The 20,699-nt window shown below is 39.2% G+C and overlaps 2 protein-coding genes across 2 annotated transcripts in view; one reads left to right on the forward strand and one right to left on the reverse strand.

Annotated features, from left to right (window-relative positions):
• On the reverse strand, nucleotides 1-9,454 carry stx2b (syntaxin 2b). Its single transcript, XM_084055814.1, has 11 exons — nucleotides 9,079-9,454; nucleotides 8,762-8,947; nucleotides 8,073-8,172; nucleotides 6,486-6,560; nucleotides 6,334-6,407; nucleotides 5,595-5,703; nucleotides 3,483-3,556; nucleotides 2,882-3,019; nucleotides 2,384-2,494; nucleotides 1,941-2,066; nucleotides 1-1,714 (listed from the first exon to the last, which is right to left on the reverse strand). The coding sequence occupies exons 1-10, from the start codon at nucleotides 9,106-9,108 to the stop codon at nucleotides 1,971-1,973; spliced, it is 993 nt and encodes a 330-aa protein (XP_083911940.1). The 5' UTR covers nucleotides 9,109-9,454; the 3' UTR covers nucleotides 1-1,714; nucleotides 1,941-1,970.
• A 3,606-nt stretch (nucleotides 9,455-13,060) lies between these two features.
• The window catches only part of adgrd1 (adhesion G protein-coupled receptor D1), a 43,354-nt gene continuing 35,715 nt past the window's right edge, over nucleotides 13,061-20,699 (forward strand). Inside the window, exons 1-7 of the mRNA XM_084053926.1 lie at nucleotides 13,061-13,562; nucleotides 13,674-13,713; nucleotides 14,128-14,244; nucleotides 15,713-15,835; nucleotides 16,039-16,215; nucleotides 17,880-18,137; nucleotides 20,021-20,088. Coding sequence (XP_083910052.1) covers nucleotides 13,509-13,562; nucleotides 13,674-13,713; nucleotides 14,128-14,244; nucleotides 15,713-15,835; nucleotides 16,039-16,215; nucleotides 17,880-18,137; nucleotides 20,021-20,088 — 837 coding nt within the window. The 5' untranslated portion in view covers nucleotides 13,061-13,508. The remainder of the gene's footprint in view (nucleotides 13,563-13,673; nucleotides 13,714-14,127; nucleotides 14,245-15,712; nucleotides 15,836-16,038; nucleotides 16,216-17,879; nucleotides 18,138-20,020; nucleotides 20,089-20,699) is intronic.

A 20,699-nucleotide genomic window follows, 5' to 3' on the forward strand; every position in this document is an offset into this window, starting at 1 on the left:
TTTGGGGTCATGAGCAAACAGGTCAAAATGTATTGGAGCAGTAATTGTACCAGTATTAAATCAAGCAATGATTGACATTGGATTGATCTGTAATTCTTTCAAGAGATGTGGGCATAATTTAATTTAACTTATTGTGAATGGTGGATACACATTTATGAAATTACAAAACCTTTCGAGAAAAGGCTCGAGCTGGTATGCCTTTATATTTATCTAACGTACATTTAATATGAGGAACAAAGATACAAATATACACATACATACACTGTAGGCCAATACAAAATTAAGAGTGGTTTGAAGTTTATCACTTTATATTTTCTGTTTTACATTAAATCTATTAGGCCACAAAAACAAACATTATAAAACATATAAGGGTGCTTGCTTAACTTGATAACATGGCAACAATAAGCAATGCACATTTGGTGATTGATGTGCGTTAACACTTTAGAATAACTATCCGCTATAACTTGTTAATAGACCATTCACAAACGGTTAGTTAATTAGTTACTAATGACTTGTTAAATGTTTGTTAATAGTTGGTTAAGGGTGTATACTGTATACCTATACCTTATAATAATATCCCTCACAAACTGGTAGTTTTAAACACCTTTTAAATGTGTGTTAATGATTTATAACTATGTCAATGTCAATAGTTGACAATGTCAATAGTTTACATACGTTTTGGGACGTTATTCTAACTAACTATTCCTAATTTATTAATGTTAGTAAATGAGAAATAGACTGTGCATAAAAGTTCCCTTTTCAAGAAGGTGGCATACCCATTTATTGTTCAGAGTCAGTTCCCCATAGCTTCATTTGAACACATAATGGTGTCATCTGTTCAAACCTGCTGCTGAGCCAATCAAATGAAGCAGTATAGATGTTAGAGAAGTAGGGTGAGTTGGCAGCATGGCTTGTAATGAAAGTTATGAATCAAATATTTACAAATGCTTAACAAGTTATTAGTAAGTAGTTTACGAGTTTGTGTATATATAATGTATAACTCTTTAACTAACAGTTTGTGAATGATCTATTAACTAGTTATAACAGATAGTTATTCTAAAGTGTTACTGTTTTGGGTACATATTCTATGGGGGTACTTTAAATTGGGCTTTCATGGAATGTTTGCAGAGTGGTTACCAATAGTTACAAAGGAGAACAGACAAAAGGAAATAATTACACATTTTCACTTCCTTCTCCTATAAAACAAAGCCAATAGGAAATGTCTGTGACATGGCAATGTTGACATTATGCTATATACTGTATATATATATATATTATTATTTTTAAAGATTGGGGATGAGTAGACGACAACATCACAATCTTTACTATGCTGTTACGCATTGTCCAACAATATTGGTGCATCCCACTTAACTGTTGGCAAATACACTCTCCAGACATTCTCCAACTGGCCTCTCTGTTTTAGGAGCAGGCAACATCTCTTAAAGTAGTATATAAAAACAGTGCATTCTCATATCGCTGGTATAAAGACAGGTAGATCAGGTTATTCACATCATACTTACTCTCTGTAGTGGTAGAGAGAGATCGTCTTTGTAATGCTGTGGAAGATTGTTGCTGGATGTGTGCTTAAAAAAAAAGGTACAGCAGAATGTTCTCAGGTCCTGAACTGTGGAATCCATCACGCAAAGATCCCTACTAATATGATGAGTAAAAGGAGGAGACTTGCTGCCCCACACATGGCAAGGTATATCATTTTCTGTTGGAGGGTAAATATGGGGAGATAAGTCAGCAACAACATGTCTGTTCCAATATTTATGTACAGTAGGCCTTGCTGGGTACACTAGTCTGCAACTGGCATATTAACCATAGGAAAATCTTTGAAAATATACTGTTAGTGTATTAGTGTGGCGATGAATGAATGAATCGATAAATTAATGTTGTACTAAGGATATGAGGCAATGTGAATGTCAGCTTGTCATTACCGTAACTCAGGCAGTAGGTCAGAGTGGTTCTCATACAGGGGGTTTTGTTAGTCCAACAGACAGGCCAACAATTAGTGCAATGACAGCAAGCAGGATCAACAGAGCAAAGGCAATGATAATGTACATCTGCCAAGTAAATAAAAGGCAGTCATTAATTACACACCTTAGCCTAAAAATAGGACTGTCCTACAGATCCAACAATGTGAATAAAGAAACAGAAACCAGCTATAAGTTGCAATATTCATCAGACATTCTATATGAAAAAGGACTGCTGACACTTTAACAAAGGTCTATGATACAAATCTACAAAATCTTTGTTAGTTAATTAGCTTTTGCAAGCAGACTATTTCATTTGGCAAAAGGGACATTATTTGTCATACAATGCAGTGTATAGGGACCAGGAAAAGCCAGTGTGTGACCGTTGGTTAGGAAAGAGCACATACCCTGCGGGATTTTTTCTGGTATCTCACTGCTTTTTTGGTTTCTTCTTTTGCACGCCCAATAAATTCAGCTGCATTGGAGACGTTATTTTCAATGTTATTGACCATATCCCCCTGTAGGGTGGGTAAAGGTTAGTAAATACATTTGTTAAGACCATGACAATAGTTTATATACATTATTGGGACGTTATTCTAAAACCACCTATAGGTGGGTTTGGAGAAGAGATAAATGAGCAACAAAGTAACATACATAATGACAGACATGGTACAGGGATAACAGGACACAAAATGCAGTGCTAGAGTACAATGCAAGACTACTATAGAAAACGCTAGTTTCTACATGCTTCACTATTACATAAGAACAATCAAGGAATGACATACTAAATAGTGTATGATTAATTAATTATGCTTATGTTAAATCACAATGTTTAACGGTAATACAGTGAAGGAAATTTAAGCTATTTTACCCTTATCAACATCGCTCTTAGAGGTAACCATTACCTGAGTCTCTACCAGCATTGCCATATCCATAAACATAGTATGGAGTTCTCTAATGCTGCACTCCAAGCGAATTATATCCTGGTGTCGGGACTCAATCTCATTTAATGCCTGCCGTGTGATCTGAGAATCAGAAATTATCTGAAGGGAGAGAACAAAGACAGAATGTGGATTATTTATTGAATTTTAGAATCATAATCAGAAGAATCTGAAGGGTTTATTTTATTTGTCACTACATCACGTCTTGTTCACATCATGGAATCAGACACTGTCTCACAGTGAAGCCAAGACTCAAGAAAAACAAATTCTGCTGTTCTAAATAATCTAATCATTTGCTGTGTGGCCAAACAAAAGGTCTTCTTGTGTTTGTTCCAACCATACTCACTGTGAGGTTATTTCACACATCCCCACCTGATGGAGATAGTTGTACACCTTTGAATATTGACATGAGAAGCACACATAGGGGCTGAAAATGTTCTCTAAAACTAATTCTAACTTGGACTCTAATAAGCACCTTTTTCAGCAAGCAATTTAAAAATGATTTGCCGTCATTCAAGGTGAGGATGCACTCTCGTATTCTCTTAACTTGCATTAAGAACCTTACATCCGATACGAAGATTGATGGGTTGCCACTTTCCAGCATATCCTCCAGCTCTTCGTTGGTGGTCAGTCTTCCAGCTGAAATGAAAATCAATAGCCATGAATACAAAAGCTAAATTAGTTTGTCATTCAAAGAGACATACACAATTCCTTGTCACATTGTATTTGTGAAACAACATATTGAGGTAGTGTCATGGTGGTAATACCTCTGTGTTATATGTAATACCTCTGTGTTATATACTATGCATATAGCATAGTGGGTAAAACCCTATGCTATATAGCATATAGCATAGTGGGTAAAACCCACTATGCTATATGCATCACTGACTCAGCTGACATAAAGATTATGTTCGTGTTACTTTCCAAAAGGTTACAGCCAGGAGTTAAAGACTTGATAAATCTTCAAAATCATTCCCAAATAGACAATAATTGATACAGTTTCGCATTAAATACCATTCAATAAGACATCACAAGATGATCACAGTGTTAAATAACAGACTCTAGTTCTCTTTAGGTTAATGTGTTTGATGGGTAATGGGTTTTGTGTGTGACTAATATTAGATTACTTAGTGTCTAGAATAAAATGGCAACTAGAGAAACAGCTAGTGAAACTATAAACAGAAAATCGTTCTCCCCTCATCCCTTAAGTCGTACAACAAACTCCTCAGGGAGTCAGGTTTCTGTGCAGGTGACTGTATCACAGACGATGGCATGTCCTCCAGAGAGAAACATGCCCAAACAAAACTCTGTTATTACATGCCATCAATAACAGCCTGCGATCAAGCAGAAAGTGTAGCGTTAGTTAAGTGATGTTAATGAATGAGTTCACCCATAGACCAAACACACGTAATACAGACACGGGTATATCAGATCATGTGCCTGCATCAAAGGTGTAGGTGAACTAGTGTTACACAGGCCTCTGAGCCCTCTGCCCGTTGCCAAGGCAACACAAACACAGCTAGGCGTCTCTTGTGTCAGATCCTCCGTCTGCAGTGGAGAGCAAAGTGGCAGAGACTCTCATTAATGCGGACCGTGGGGATTTGTTCTATTTGCGCCATCCGCTACTGTCATTACCCGTACACATAACATACATGATGCACGTGTGTCGTAGAATTTCTTCTACAGTCAGAATGATTACCAGCACTCACGGAAATGTCCCTGGAAATTATTAAATTGTCACAGGTAGCAAACAAAAACAAAAGAAGCATGTGCGTTTCAGCACAAAGCCTTCTTCAAAGAATTGTGCTGAAACATGTAGTTTATTTGTTTGCTACCCATGCCAATTTAATAAAAGTACCTGAAGGATATTTCCGTGAGTGCTGGTAATCCCTATGCCTGTAAAATAACTTCTAGACCACGCACCTGGTAAGAAATTACTAGAAGAAGTTTCAATAGTGCTCGCATCCTCGTAAGTTGTATAATTTATTCGCCTTAGCTCACCTGTATAATTGCTACCTCAAGCATTTCAAGGATTTGGCAGCTAAAACTACTGCCAAAGGCAAACACAATTTAAGGAGGCTATTAGTTTTAAAAGCATATTATTGGAGAAGATTTTACATAACCAGTATCACATTTGATGTGGCAGTAAAAATGGCCAGTGGAGACTAGCGTAGGGATGTGATCAACACTACTTTTGAGTACACGAGACTCTCCCATTAGAAGTGAATGGCTTTTCTTGCGCCAAAACGGCTGAAATCCTGAAATAAATAACAGCTAAAAATCACATCCTTGGCCAGTGACTATTTATCAACAGATTTGGTGTCGAGAGGAGCTGAGTGGAGAACTCTAGGTGGGGTATCCTTCCTGGTTCCTGTCCAAATTGGGGATTCATGATATGATGTGGTCACTATACATTTATCTCCAGCAATAAAAGTGTAAAAAACTAAAAGCACAACATTTTGTTTTGGGGGTTTAACCTAAATTGAGCAAGAGTTGTTATATAAATATTACCCCGATTTCGAAATCAGTTCTTAGTTTGCAGTGATCAATTTGGTGTGACAAAAAGAATGCTGGCACTACAGAAGAAAAGAGATGGATCAAAGAGATTTTTTTTTAAATAAGGATGCTGCCTGTCTGGCTGTTGTTCTGAAGCAACATCATTTAATTTGTCACTCACTTATCTCCAGCTGCCTCTGGATCCTTCCTTTGCTTCTTTCCCGAAAGGACACTTGAGTCTCATTGTATTGCGTCATGACCTCCACAAACTTCCTGGAAAGCACTGTGTGCTAGAGAAGAGAGTGAACACAATGTTAGGACAGAGGGGTTTCTGCTTCAAAGGCTCTCTCACAATGTACAATCTTATGATTTAATAACCCACAATGCAACACAATGTTGCAATAAATAACGACAGAACAGCTTCAGTTATACAGACCCCTGTGGCCTACAACAAGGCTGGGAATTTCTAAACAGTGGCGAGGCGCTAAATCTTTGGCTGTGGCTGGTGGGTTTAGCATATTGCCAAACATCATTATCCATCTGGCTGAAATATGGGGATGTGGCAGCATTTACCAGCTACTGGGCATTGTGTAAAAAAAAGTATTTTTTTGCACGTTTTTTCGTTCCTGCAACCTAAGCAAAACCAAAAAGAATCCATGATCAATTATCTTGTGATGTTGGCTGTATGAAACCTGGAGAGAGATTGTACTGTAGGACCTCTGTCAAGTGCAAAAATGAAGAATGAGCAGTTACATGACTGTAATGTCTTGACTTGTACATGTTTTTGACAATTTATCTAAGCTATCAAATAACCTATTTTCTGCCAAGCAAAAACTGAAAGAACACAATATCCCGTTTCACTCTTGGTGTCTGCTACCTAAAATCTGGACAAAATGCAGAATCATGGATAGTGTCCTGACCTGCGTTTTCTGGATTCGGAAGTCAACTGAGGTCCTGTTAACAATGTCATCCGTGGGCAAGCTTTGTTCCATAGCTTTAAGGAGAACACAGACATCATTTTATATACAATGTTTTAAAAAAAACAGCGACATTACATTATGGTTAAACTTACATTTTAACTTAGCTCGCACAATGTTGGCAGTGCCTTTGATGTTGTTAGTTAATGTGCTGAGTTCATCCTTTGTTCCTAGATTTAAGAGGGGAAAAAACAAGTCAAAATAAATAGGTGTTTGAAATATATTTTCCCTTTGAAGAGACATTGTATGCAACTATGCATCTATTCAATGCAGCTCATGGAAAAGGCATTCATCTTTTATGTAACTTGGCAACTGCCCTGTGGCAATATTTCCCAGTGCAGAAAACAAAACGCAGGCCTGTTGTATTCCATGGTGACCAGTGCAGTGCAACATCACGGATGCTTTGGTTCACACTTCCTGTAACATGTTGTTGTAAGCCAGTTAAACACAACATGTGTGTCATAGTATTGTGGTCACATGAATGATGCTGTGGCACATTAAACTGAAGGGTCTTTGTCTTTGGCAAGGTCCTGATGGGGGTCCTCTCCTCAGGCCTCCATACTGGATTAGTTGTGACTCCCAACAAGGCCAGTGTTTGATTCTCACAGCTGAAACAACAAACCTCCACAAGCTTGATTCTAGGCAAGAAGGATAACCCAGAATATAAAACATACTGCCCCCCCGTCCCCCCCCTCCACCGACATCTCAGAATTAGCCTACTTTTGTTAGGATTTCAATGCTGCTTTTAGATAGGTACTAGATATTGGATTCTTGTGAACCTGTTGTCATAACTGGTATCAAATTAGGGATCAAGTTTACTGTAGAGACCTGGGCTGACAGGGGCCTCAAAGATGCTACGAGAGATTTTTACTATTTGATAAATACCGCTGATATTGCGAGATATTGTCATCAGACACAGAATTCGGCTCCCCTGTTAATAAATCTGTGAGCGACAGCATGTCAGTCACCCTGGATGCTTAACTGTTCCTTGAAGGACTGGTAAAGAGTCTGCCCTTGAGTAACCTGTGAGGAAGTGGGTCTGTTTCCTATTTCCTACTTAGCAACCAACTAGCAAGCCATTCATTAATTTACAATGAAAAAGAGTAAAGACAATGACAATGCATATAAAGGAAGTGAGACACTTTCTTTTCTCTTGCTGAGTGAGCAGCTCCAATGTAGGACCCCTTCAAATCCCAAGAAAAAGTAGACATGTTTTTTATTTAAAAGAAAACTTAAAATTTAGAGTCGCCAAAAATGTTTTACCCTTTTTTCTCCCCAATTTAGTCATTATGCCAATTGATTCCTCCCCACACACATTTCTGTGTTGTCAACTGCCAGTGAGGAGCCCCCACCGGGAGGACCTACTCCTCCTGCCCAACACTCCCTGCTGACAGCTGCCGCCCAGCCCGTTGAAGTAAGTGCAATGACCAATATCACCCTACCCGCCCAGCGTCCCTCCCCCAAACACGGGCCAATTGTTTTCGTGTAGACGCTCGACAAAACCGGATGCACCACGGTGGATTCGAACCCACAATCTCCATGGTGGTGGGCAGTGACTTTACCACTGCGCCACCCGAGTCCCTAGCATTTGACATGTTTGACGAATCTCAGAAAATAGCTTAAAAATCATTATTTATGTTGCTGGGTGCGAACGACAAGCTTCTTGGTGGTAGAAAACGTACTGTCATCCGGATTGGGTGCAGACAGGATCCTGCTATGGACCTTCCTCACCTCTTCCACCTGGTAAGAGATCTTATCAATGAGCCCCCTGACCTCTTCCACCTAAAACCGTTCAAAACGAGAAACAAATGATCACATCAAGTACATTCACTCAAGTACTGTACTCAAGTACAATTTTGAGGTATTTTCACTTAACTGGAGTATTTCCAATTTTCTGTACTTTTACTTTTACTCCACTACATCTCAAAGGCAAATATTGTACTATTACTCCACTACAATTATTTGAAAACTTTAGTTATTAGTTACTTTGTACATCTTGATTATTATTATCATACATTAACCACTTCAGCCCTATTTACATTTTGGCCATTTGAAAATAGCCGATCTACAAGCTCATGATGCGATGCATTGTGAGCTTGTAGATCTGTTATTTTCAAAAGATTTGTATACATTTGAAAACTTGTGAAATGGGGCATATTCTGCATAATGAATACTTTCTACTTTTGGTACTTTAAGTACATTTTGATGCCAATACTTTTGTACTTTTACTCAAGAGTACAACAGTACAAGAGTACTCAACAGAGTATTTCTAAATTGCAGTATTGATACTTTTACTTAAGTAAAAATGTTTAGTACTTTTACCACTACTGCTTGGATGAGTGTATAATACATGTCATTTTCAAGTACTCACCTTTCTGAAAAAACACTCCATGAAGCGTTCTCTGTCACCCAAGACATCATCCTGTCCTTGAAAGAACGGGTTTGTAGTTGTACTGTTCAAGAACGGGTTTGTAGTTGTACTGTTGAACGGGTTTGTAGTTGTACTGTTCGGGTTTGTAGTTGTAGTACTGTTCAAGAACGGGTTTGTACTGTTGTTCTGTTAAAGTGAAATATATGGAGGGAGAATCATGAGGTGTTTTGAAGTTAAAAAAAACAACAACAACAACAATATGCCTAACCCCGTCCAATATAAACCAACAGTGGTCATGAGTTGTAGCCTATACTTACAGCAGTTAATTCTCCAAATCGATCCTTCATCACAGCGTCTTGACCTTATTATTCTACCGTAGCCGTTAGGTCATTCTGAACTCCACCGTACACAGCATGATGATGGACGATTTAACTACAGTTGGATTATAGTAGGATATATAAGCACGTTACCTTTACAAACATCTTATGAGCTGGACAGGAAGAACACGCGCTTGTTGCTTTTCTTAATATGACGTTACTTATGAAGGTTTGAAAGCTGTTTACGTTACGAGGAGCTCCAGAAAATGCGAATGGATGCCGATAGCTTGAGGTGTCACCTAGCCCTAACGGCGTGTCGATGGTATTATCTCTACGGAATATGCAGTTCTATTTTCTAGGGTATTTCCTACAGACAGCACTCCATAATAATAATAGATCCACCACAACACAAACCGCTTGACTTTCTTGGGAAACGCCTCTCCAGCATGCACGCACAGGTAGCCATGGATCACATGACGATTGTCTGTTATGACCGCCATGGATGAACTTCAACATAGTGTTTGCACTTATTTTCTTTTTGGTCCGTACATCTACATAAACGTTCACATTTCAAATATAAAGTGCTTAACTTATGACCACAAATGTTACAATGATGTACGGGCCCTCAAAAGTACCTGTATTTATCGTATTATTCAATAAAAAAAGCATTTTAATCTGATTAGTGGCCAATTTCTCATAGAGTTATAATCTATCAGAGAGTGCAATACACCTCCCAACTGATAGGGTCACGTAGTTGAAAGCGACTGGAGAAAATGGGGGGGGTGACCACCAATCGGATTAAAATGCTTTTTATTGAAGAAACGGGAAGATACGGGTAGTTTTGAGGGCCCGTACATAATTGTAACATCCGTAGCCATGCGGTAAGCACTTTATATTTGAAATCAAAATGTTTATGTAGATGAACAGAACAAAAAGAGAGAAAGTGCAAACACCAGGTTGAAGTTCATCCATGACTGTCATGATATGACAGTCATGTTTAAGAGCTAGCGCGATCTGAGCCCTCTCTTTGTGCGCGCGTACACAAACAAGTCAGAATTGCCAATTGAATTGATCTGGTTCATTCTCTTTTATTTTCGAGCGTCACATCACACGACATATAAAACTAACTTGCAGCAGTTAGCCAGTTACACGAGAAGGGATGCTGATCAATAATTGATAAGCAGCTCTAACATACAAAGGCTATACAAAGAATTGTCCACACGATGGCACTGTTTACTGTAATGTGTAAGTTGACACCACTGGGTCGTGGTGGAGAAGCGTGGCGCAAAGTTGCTACGGGACGATTCACGGGCACGCGCAGGACGATTCACGGGCACGCGCAGGGATGCCCTTCTATAAACTTAGCTCACTCTCTAATTCCCTCTGTCTCCCACCTGGGCTCGTTATTTCTCGGTTAGGCCCTAGGCTATATATTCAGTGGTGGAAAAAGTACTCACATGTTTTACTTAAGTAAAAGTATCAATTTTCAAATAATTGTCGTGGAGTAAAAGTAGGCTATTTGCCTCTGAGACATAGTGGAGTATAAATAAAAGTACTGAAAATTGGAAATACTCCAGTAAAGTAAAAAATACCTCAAAATTGTACTTAAAGATAGGGTAAGTGATTTTCCTTGGTTAAAATAAGTGTTAAATAGCTCTATATTCTGATAGTAGGCTACTCATTGCTATAGAGTGTTTGTTCAGTAAAAGGAGTCTCCTTGTCTCTCCAGCTCTTTATAAAACAGAAAATGCATTTTCGTTTCAGTTTCAGTTTCATTTCCAATTTTATCCAATCAGGATAGAAAACTCAATCAGGATATAGATTAAACAAGTGAAATTGGAAGTGATGACACTAAGAAATGAGCAGGCAAAAATGGAACTGGAACACTATAAAAATTAAGCTTAAAAATGGGTACTTTCTCCTGATTGGCTGAGATTTTGACACCTACCGGAAAATGTATTTTCTGTTTATTAAAGAGCTGGAGAGACAGGAAGACTCCAGTTACTGAACACACACTCTATAGCAATGATTACAATCACAATATAGTGCTTTAACCTTGTAACAAAATACTTTTTGTTTTAACCAAAAAATGTCACTTACCCTACCTTTAAGTACAGTACTTGAGTAAATGTACTTAGTTACTTTACACCACTGTAAACTTAGCTCACTCTCTCTTGACTCTCTGACTCTCACCTGGACTTGTTATTTCTCGATTAGGCCTAGCTATAATTACAAAACATGTTACAAAACTTCACACATGAGGTGTGAAATGGGCTAGATGCATGCTAGCAGACCTAACATTTGGCTGTATGATACAACCAAGCACACACAACACATCATCATGTTGGCTACCACTGGCCCCATTCAACTCACAATTATTTTTTCTTCTTTTTTTATTGTCTCCGCCAGGCCGAAAGGCATGGCCTTGACTATGTTTTGAATTTGCACCCTGTTCGTCCGTCCGTCCGTCCATCAGTGAGTGAGTGAGTGAGTGTGAGTGTGAGTGTGAGTGTGAGTGTGTGTGTGTGTGTGTGTGTGTGTGTGTGTGTGTGTGTGTGTGTGTGTGTGTGTGTGTGTGTGTGTGAGTGTACGGGGTGTGCATGCCCTCTGAGGTGGAAAGACTGTGATGCGAGGTTACTGTGTGTGTGTGTGTGTGTGTGTGTGTGTGTGTGTGTGTGTGTGTGTGTGTGTGTGTGTGTGTGTGTGTGTGTGTGTGTGTGTGCGTGTGCGTGTGCGTGTGCGTGTGTCTGTCTGTGACCAGCTAATCTCCAGCACCGTTTTTCATATTCCATCCTGATTGGCTAAGATTAGCTTCCAAAGTTTGCAGGAGTGCTCCGTTTTGAACAAAATGCCTTTAATCTTGAACACACCTATAACTGCACCAACCTGTGTAAAACTTTGTATGCAACTCCCTAGAGGCCAAGGAAAAACGGAACCTTTGCACTGCATTTTTCACATCTGCCTTTTATAGTGCCATCAGGAGGCTGATTTTTGCAAAACATTTTTTTTATATTAGGCTACACATTATCCATATAGTCAAGTGATCAATCCATCCGATTTTTCATATTCCATCTTGATTCCGAACATTGCTGGCCCACAATAACCTACCTGACCTGGCTGGCGGAGACCTGTTCTCCGAGGAGCACTTTTTCTAGTTGCATATCTGCCGTTACTTTTGCGAATAAATTCCGTGGCTCGTGGTCGGAGTATTGTAGCCTATTTAAGCCTAATAGGCCTATATCTGCTGTCAGTATTTTGGATCATGCATGATTCCATCCAATCTTCATTTGAGTGATCATCATGCCAGACAGTGAACCATTGCTCCGTGTGTGTTGACCTGTTTTTACCAATGGCCAGTTGTGGAAAAAGTACTCACATTCTTAAGAAAAAGTACCAATACTGCAATATAGAAATACTGTGCTACAAAAACTGTACTTGAGTAAAAGTTCAAAAGTATTGGTATCAAAATGTACTTAATACCAGTAGAAAGTATGTATAGAATGTAAAAAACCTTTTGAAAATAGCAGCTCTACAAGCTCACAATGCATCTTGACACATTGTGAGCTTGTAGATCGGCTATTTTCAAGTGGCCGAAATGTAGGACTGTAGTAGTGGGTAATGCATGTTTGGTAATAATAATAATAATAATAACCAAAATCTACAAAGTAACTTGTAACTACAGTTTTCAAATAATTGTAGTGGAGTAAAAGCACTGACAATTGAAATACTCCAGTAAAGTAAAACATATATAACTCCAAATTGTAAGTACAGTACTTGAGTAAATGTACTTAGTTACTTTACTCCACTGCCAATGCCGATACCAGTCAGGGAGTTTCATGTCATAATGAGCTATTTACCGAGTTTCGGTCATATTCCACTGCAGTGGCTGGCTCAGGCTGGTCTGTGGTCTTTCATATCTGCGCAGCGCAATCTCCAATTACGCACCAGTAATGCCCTTTACTTTACGCACGCATCGAACGAACGCCCCTCCTCGGGTGATCCAAAAATGACATCACGTTTTGAATTCCCACGTCCAATCGAACAACCCAATACGCCTCCGCGGAGAAGTTCTCCACTCGCTGCAAATTCAATTCAAGACACAGGCTCACAGAACCAACTCCAAGAAACAAGCATACACACACATACCGAGAATAGAGGTCACATCCATCCGAGACCGACACACTTCTAAATGGATGCGTATTTTGGACTATAGCTCACGAGAGTTATTCTTTCAGCCTGGATGACTGACTGATTTCGTTTTTTTCCTTTACAATTGTTTTATTTCTCATTTTCATATCTGAGATATGGACTAATCAGGATTTTTTTTGCACATTGGAATAATGCGCGACTGGATTTATCTTTATTTGGGAATTTGACAAGTTTTCCTGTAAACTCTCCTTTATGATAGATTTCAGTTTTTTCTTATCGCAATGGAACTTTCATTTCAAATCCACTTTTTAATAGCCATCGTTTCATGTATTAAGGTAGGACCATCACTGCAATATTTATTTATGTATTTATTCTAATATGTGACTTGAACTTTATTCATACAGCAGTTTTATAGTAGCCTATGTGTACATTTGATTACTTTACAGGTTCATGGCCAAGTGCCGGTACATCCATCCAAACATCCAGGTAATGACAAAAAGAAAAATAATGGTCTGACTGTTTGACTCAATTGTTAGATTTTTAGACTATGTCACATACTGTTTTAAGTGATCTCATTTATATGCCAGAATATTCTCCACAAACATCCTTGGATGAAATACATGGCTCGGCTAATGTTAGATTTCCAGTCCATGAGGAGTCAGAACAGCAGTTAATTATTATCAATCTTTGAATCCAAAACAACCCAGAAATGTAACAGCTTGTAAGTATGTGTACAGTAAAAAAAAAAATCTCAGAAAGTGTAAAATTGATCCATCAACCTCAATTTGAACACTCTCCGGGTTTAATTAAAACTGAGGATTTTGCTAGTGTGTGATTGGGCTTGATTAGGGGAAAAGTCCCTTTCTGGATACTTGTTTACCCATAAACCTCCCAATCCAGGCCTGCAGGTGTTGGCAACGGCGTCACACTACTGGCCTCTGGACGCGGTGGAAGGGATCCATGAGCTGGGGGACCAGATTGGAAACAGACCAGGTCATGTTAACGGAAGTAATATAAGTATGTGCATATATATTTTACTCCTATGCCCACTGCCCAGGGTGCAGGCAATCTATTCAAATCAGTCTCCTCTATTCACTGTCTGCATGGTAGTACAGCTGTTGTACCCCTGTCAAAAACCACACGTTTCTCTTCTAAAGCCACAGAGGTTGTCGCTTTTAAAGGTGCTGCTGTGTTCAAAGCGTGTTACTGTAGGATAGTTTCATTATCTAATCCCATCTGCAAAAAGTATGAAGAATTGTTGGTAAACTGATTGAAGTGCTGCATTACAGCACAAGCACTCTCTTGATCCGGCATAGTAAGCAGGAATACTTTACTCAAATGTGATGGATATAAAAAAAGCTCATAAAAGTAGGATAAAGAGCTCAGAAACAGATCACGACTGGACTATCTGATGCAGACCCTCCAGGTTCACTTTGGAGTTGCTGTGGGTGAGCGAGCACTATAAACTATCAGAATCAGGAAAATGTATTTTGAAAATGTTAGATTTACTTAAAAAATAAATAAACACACATTGTGTACATTATGCAGTTATATGGAGTTACTGTACCTGTAGTCATTTCAGTGTAATATTATATAGATATATAAGATATGTGACTTTGAGGAGGGATCGGGTATAGACTTTCAGAGTGATGCTTGGAGAAGATCCTCCCGTGATCCACTCTGAGCCTATAGTAAATACCTGCAGGTGAACGGGCTGCACCTCCTTGAGCACAGCCAACTTGCACTGGGCTCAGCATCACTCTCTCTCATACCTGTGTGCACCATGTTCCTCCTGTGTCTCTCACTGCACTCTCACCGTTTTCCTCTGTTTTTGTGTCCATGCAGTTTGTGTGTGTGAATCATCACCATTTCTCTCCTTTTGTCCTCTGTTTGTCCAGCTCTCAGAATCCACAACCACACTGTGCTCTCCTCCTCCCATAACTCTTCCTATGCGTATACCAATGACACTAACATTTCTGCAACTGTAGGTGAGGATCACTCCTGCTCACTGAAATTAATGTTTGCACTGTCATCCACTGTCCCGTCTTGTCTCTGTGCCCACACACATGCAGCACGCTACAGGTGATGTGACTGTGTCATACACGTTTTTCTTTTCTTTTCTTTTTTTTGCAACACATGAGGTACCAATAGTGTGTAGTTAATTGTTTTTGGTTTGTTTGGGAATTAAATACACTTGTGTCGAATCCTTTCAATCTGTATTTAGAATAGCGCTGACTATTTGTTAGTCTTATGCAAGCCAGCAGTACCACACAGTAACACATTTAAGCCGCTGTTGAATATCTGTCATTAAATGCTGACAAGAAATCTATGAAAACTTCAAGTTCTATTTTTCAAAGAAAGTTAATTCATGAATAGTTAGATATTTGGAATTTGGATAACTTAATATAGAAGTTAATAAATATTATTATTATTAGAGACAATCTGGCTTGCAAAATAACATCCTTCATCTTTGATTTTCCTGTAGACATTGTTGAGGGAATGGTCAACAAGGGCATCTTTCTGAATGGAGATAATGGTGGAACATTTCTGCACTTTGGAAGCTACCAGAACTCCTGTATTAGTGATCCAACTTTGTGTGGCCCTGAGGGTGAGACAGCTATCTAACTGACTTTTGATTGTGATACATTTCTGGTCATATTATCACCTATTATATAAAGATAGCTGGTTATACTATCTATACAGTACACAGTGATAACAGCTGGGAAATGAGATCACATACTACATATACTACAGAATCTCTGTTGTATCTTTCCCATTGGTGTCTAGTAATTGTTTGTGTTCATTTTACAGGGATCACATTCTCCTTCTTTTGGAAAAACCAGGAGGAAGAGTCCCGTTTTGCTTTTGCCTCTGGTGGGAAGGTTATGTCTAATGGTTTCTCAGTTTTTGCCAATCCCCATGGGGGATATGTGGAGTTCTATACTAGACGTGACAACAAGAGATGGAAGGCCAACATCAGCATTCCAGGTACTGTAAATAAGCATGCTGTTGTGTTTCACAGTTCCTTTGTGAGATTCCTGTACTATGTATCCATAAGGAATGTATTTTTAAAGATTTCTAATGTTCAACCATGTTAAGTTATGTAATTACATTTATGTTTTGGCTGATTATAACCAGATGTAGCCAAGAACAGCTGAAAGGCGCAAAGAAAACATTTCATGAATGTCTCTCTTTCTCTCTCTCTCTCTCTCTCTCTCTCTCTCTCTCTCTCTCTCTCTCTCTCTCTCTCTCTCTGTCGCAAAACATGTAATTATCATGGATATGTGTCACATTTGCCATCTTGACTGTGACACGCTAATGTAATCCAGCTGTGGTCATTTGTAAAAGACAAAAATCTAGCGGCAATGAGAGACAGTACAGTATTAATATTTTACATGGTTCAGTTTAGGTATTAAGCATAACATCGGCATTTTAATAAGGCAAAATGGTTCCTTCACTCCCTCAGCCTAGAAAGATCTGATAAGCTGTTTTGAAAGAAAACACATATGAAACTCCTCCGCAAGTTAAAATCTGAGGTTTTTTCTTTTTTACCAGTCAGCATTGCAATAAAGAAAAAAAAGACAACATTCTCAAATGACTTCTGTCATTTTGTTTTTGTTACAATTACCCAAGGTTGCGCTTGAGAGGCGTCATAACTCAAAGGCCGCTTTTGCTTTGTGCCTTCAGTTACAAATCATCAAACATCATCTGTTTCTCATACAGCGTATCATGTTGAAATTTCACAATATAACCCTAACATTTGTTAGTTTTCTGGGTTCTTACAAGTTAGGGAAGAGCATTACTTGATGGCTTATGACCGTTTGCACGCTGTCAGGTCTCAAGGTACCCTCGAGGCATGCAATTGTCAGCAGGGTGTATGAACATTGTTGTCTCTTTCACCGTTCATTGAAACATCTCTTTAAATGAAATAGTTAAATGGAGAGTTAAGACGTGTGAATATAGGGTGGTCTGTCGCACATATGGTTTGTGTTTGCGCTAGCCACAAAGGCATAGATGTGTTTTGTCTGTTCTGCGCCGCAGGCTGGAGTATTTTCACACAGTGAATGTATTGTCTGTTGGGACTTCATTGTCCTTTTACCTCAGCGAACCAAGGGGAAGTAATTTCTCTTTTTTGAAGGATAATTTGCAATATTTTGTCGTAAACATTGAAGGGGAAGTGTCCTCGGAGCCAGAACAGACTGGCGGTAAGGGGCCTGGAGGAATAGATGTAATGATGACGCTGAATAACTGGGGCACATTGGGGCTGTACTGGGTGGAGAGCAGTGAAAGGGCAGCTAAAATGTTTTAGACAGGGAGAGCTAACAATGGAGTTCTATTGTGTCATCATCAGGCTTGTCTTACATAGTGTATACGATAAAATCCTCAGTGTTGGTTTAACTCTGAAATTGACCCTAACGTGTAGTTGTACTGTACAGTATATAATTCCTTATTGTTTTTAGGGTACATCTACTGTACAAAAAAAAACACATCTTGGATGACCTTTATACCCGTACAAAATCGTGTGCCTTTGTCGATTTAGTCCATTTAGCTCTTTCTCTTTACTTGTTTCAATTCACCTGTTTACAACAGATTATTTATCTGTTGTTTAATTCGTTGAAAATGTATTATTTGCAATTATTCTGCTCCTTCAGGGCCTTTCTGGACTCACGTTCTCTTCACGTGGACATGGAAGGCTGGTCTGAAGGTCTACATCAATGGCACATTCAGCATCGGTGACCCTACGGGCGGCGAGTCCGGTTACTATGGCGACCCTAATCCCAACCTCGTCATCGGAACGGGCAACGACAAGGCATACAGCCGCTACGTGACCGGGGCGTTCGATGAGTTTGTCATCTGGGAAAGGGCCCTTAATCCCAGTGATATCCAGCTGTACTACAACGCTGCTATAGGTAGGACACCGCTGCCCGCCTGAACGCATTTCCTCTCCTTTCTACGTCATTAAATTTAAGTTGTTATCATTCGGGTCCCTCGACTGTACTTTGGGGAGATATGGGTTAAAAAGCAATTTCCGTCTTCTGTCCTAACTACATTCCATCCACAACATTCATGCATGTCAGAAGAACAAGACATTAAACGGTGCAAATACGCCCCCACTTTAAAAAACGTCTCACATGCCTCAACCACAGAATAGTTTCATGACCTTCTACCTTATAAGTGCCAGTGTCTCACATAGTTCTGCCTTATAAGTATGTATTACCGTGCAGCATGAACTGCAGGGCTACAGGGGGTAGATCATTTGGATTTGAAAGATATAACTAACATTACTTTCTGCAACAAATTACTCCCATTTGTTGTTGTAATCTCTTTGTGTACCTGGCTTGGAACCGTATTAGAGTGCCATAAATCCACAAAACATGTTGATATTAACTTATTTTATTTGTGATACTGTCCTGGTCCATTAGTGATAGTAAAACTCAAAGCAAACTAATCATTCTCTTTGGTAGCTACGGAAATATTATTCAAAGCCTGGCCATTTCAATGCATTTACTGGTAGAACTGGATGAATCACATTTTGTTATGTGTGGAAAATACTCTTTATGAAGGGTGTGAGCCACCTTCCCCCTGTTGTGTGTTTGCAAATAGTGTAATCCAATTACTGTACTGTATGGAGCTTAAAGGGATAGTTCACCCCCAAAATAATACGATTAGTCACCCCATGGACACTTGAATTCATGGTTATTTTATTTTTTTTGTCGCATTGATGACCGGCAGTGGTTCCGGTAGGAGACACAAAGAGTCTCCTTTGTGTCTCCTACCGGAACCGCTGCCTACCGGTCCGCTGGTCATGAAATTATTGGCTGAGGAATTCAACAAAAACTAATAATAAAATATCCATGAATTCAAGTCATGGGGTGACTAATCGATAGAAAGAAAGTCATTTCTAAGGTGAACTATTCCTTTAATGGTTATGATGTACAAAGCAGCATAGGATACACTGCCATGGTGTCATCTCTAAGTTGCTACCAAAGGCAATCATTCCATAGAGTATTACCAGATGCAAATAACAAGACTGTTATGGCTACAGAAAATATTTTCACTTCTCCAGAGCAGTCATATAAAATTGAGCATTGAGCCAAATAGGAGCAGGAATGTTTTAGAATGCCTCTAATATACATCCATCTCCAGGTATGGCTGTCTGATGGCAGCAACAGTTGTACATTTCATTATTTGACAACACTGTGAGGTTGTGCTGTAGGCCTACTTCTGACCCACGATGTTGTGCATTTCAGTTAATAATAATGATAGTTTCACGGAGGTTACAGTTTCTCCTTTCGGAATCGGACATGGTTGATCCACCTTAAGCTATTTCAGTGCTGAACAATCCAGCCACAATGCAGTAGTAGATAGCCTGGTTATAGGATCAACTCAGCTCCTGTGATAGAAAATAAATAATTAACAGTACTTTATACGTTGGTTACTTGTTCACATGTTTTTTTGATTTGTTTTGCTTGACCACAAATGTTAAGAATGTTATTTAGATAGCATGTTGTTTAGACAGATGCTAGGTCTAATGCTTACCTGTGATCCTAGATTCTTTGAAGCACTACATTGTTCTCTTTTGCAATCTACTTGTGTGACTAGTATTTACCCTGTTGTTTGTTGATTAGGGTTTATGCCATTTACTCTGATTTTGCACTCGCTCTGGAAAAGAGCATCTGCTAAATGGCTAAATTGTAATTAAAGTGAAATATAACAGAGGTTCAAACATGGAACAAGCAAGACACTATTGTGATTCCTATTTTCAAAGGTTTTTCCATATCGTCCACTCTAGGTCAAACCATGGTTTTACCCACAACACCTGCTGTTACCCAAGATGTCACTTCAACTACTGAAACGACTGTGAGTTCACTCCCCCTGTCTCTTTATCTTCCACGCTCTCAAATGTCTATACAGTAGAATATAGAATATGAATACATTTTTAAATGTCTATACTTCTCAAGATTAATACTGTTTCAGATCTGCTTACTTTTTGTGTGCAAAAGCCTATTGATGGAAAGTATACAGAATGCAATTGGTTTTGAATTAAGTCTCCTGGTCTCTTTGGCCAAAACAGACGCACAGTAGTTCTGCCAGGAAATGAGGTGGAGGTCTGGAACCGTCGTAAACACAAACAATTCGTTTCTTATGGAACTATTGTTTGCTTTGAAGGCTGAGGAGTTGGAAAAGAAAGAGGGGTGGGGGGTATTGGGAGCACATGTGAATGGACTTGTCCCGTTTATTAAATGGCTGTTGTGGAGGTAGAGAAGGGGGAAAGTAGAGACAGCTGCTCAGCAACTACTCAAAATGGCTCCCCGTAGGGCATGGGGCTAGGAAGAGACCAACACTCTGGAACACTCAAGCCTAATTTGTACTTCGGCAACAAAAAGAGCAACGTATTTCCAACTGAAAAAAAGTGTTGACTTTTGTTGTTGTTGTTGAGCAACACTTTGTCATCGAAGTATAAGTTAGGC

The sequence above is a fragment of the Gymnoscopelus microlampas genome, assembly GCF_963454915.1.
Source record: "Gymnoscopelus microlampas genome assembly, chromosome: 4".
In the NCBI taxonomy this organism is placed as follows: domain Eukaryota; kingdom Metazoa; phylum Chordata; class Actinopteri; order Myctophiformes; family Myctophidae; genus Gymnoscopelus; species Gymnoscopelus microlampas.

What these genes read in the sequence shown, in the direction of transcription:
- stx2b (XM_084055814.1), bottom strand. Translation starts at nt 9,108, where the DNA reads ATGAAGGATCGATTTGGAGAATTAACTGCT. An exon ending in TGCACCCAATCCGGATGACA is followed by an intron (nt 6,561 to 8,072) that starts GTACGTTTTCTA and finishes TCTTAAATCTAG; the next exon opens with GAACAAAGGATGAACTCAGC. An exon ending in CCAGAGGCAGCTGGAGATAA is followed by an intron (nt 3,557 to 5,594) that starts GTGAGTGACAAA and finishes TTTTCATTTCAG; the next exon opens with CTGGAAGACTGACCACCAAC.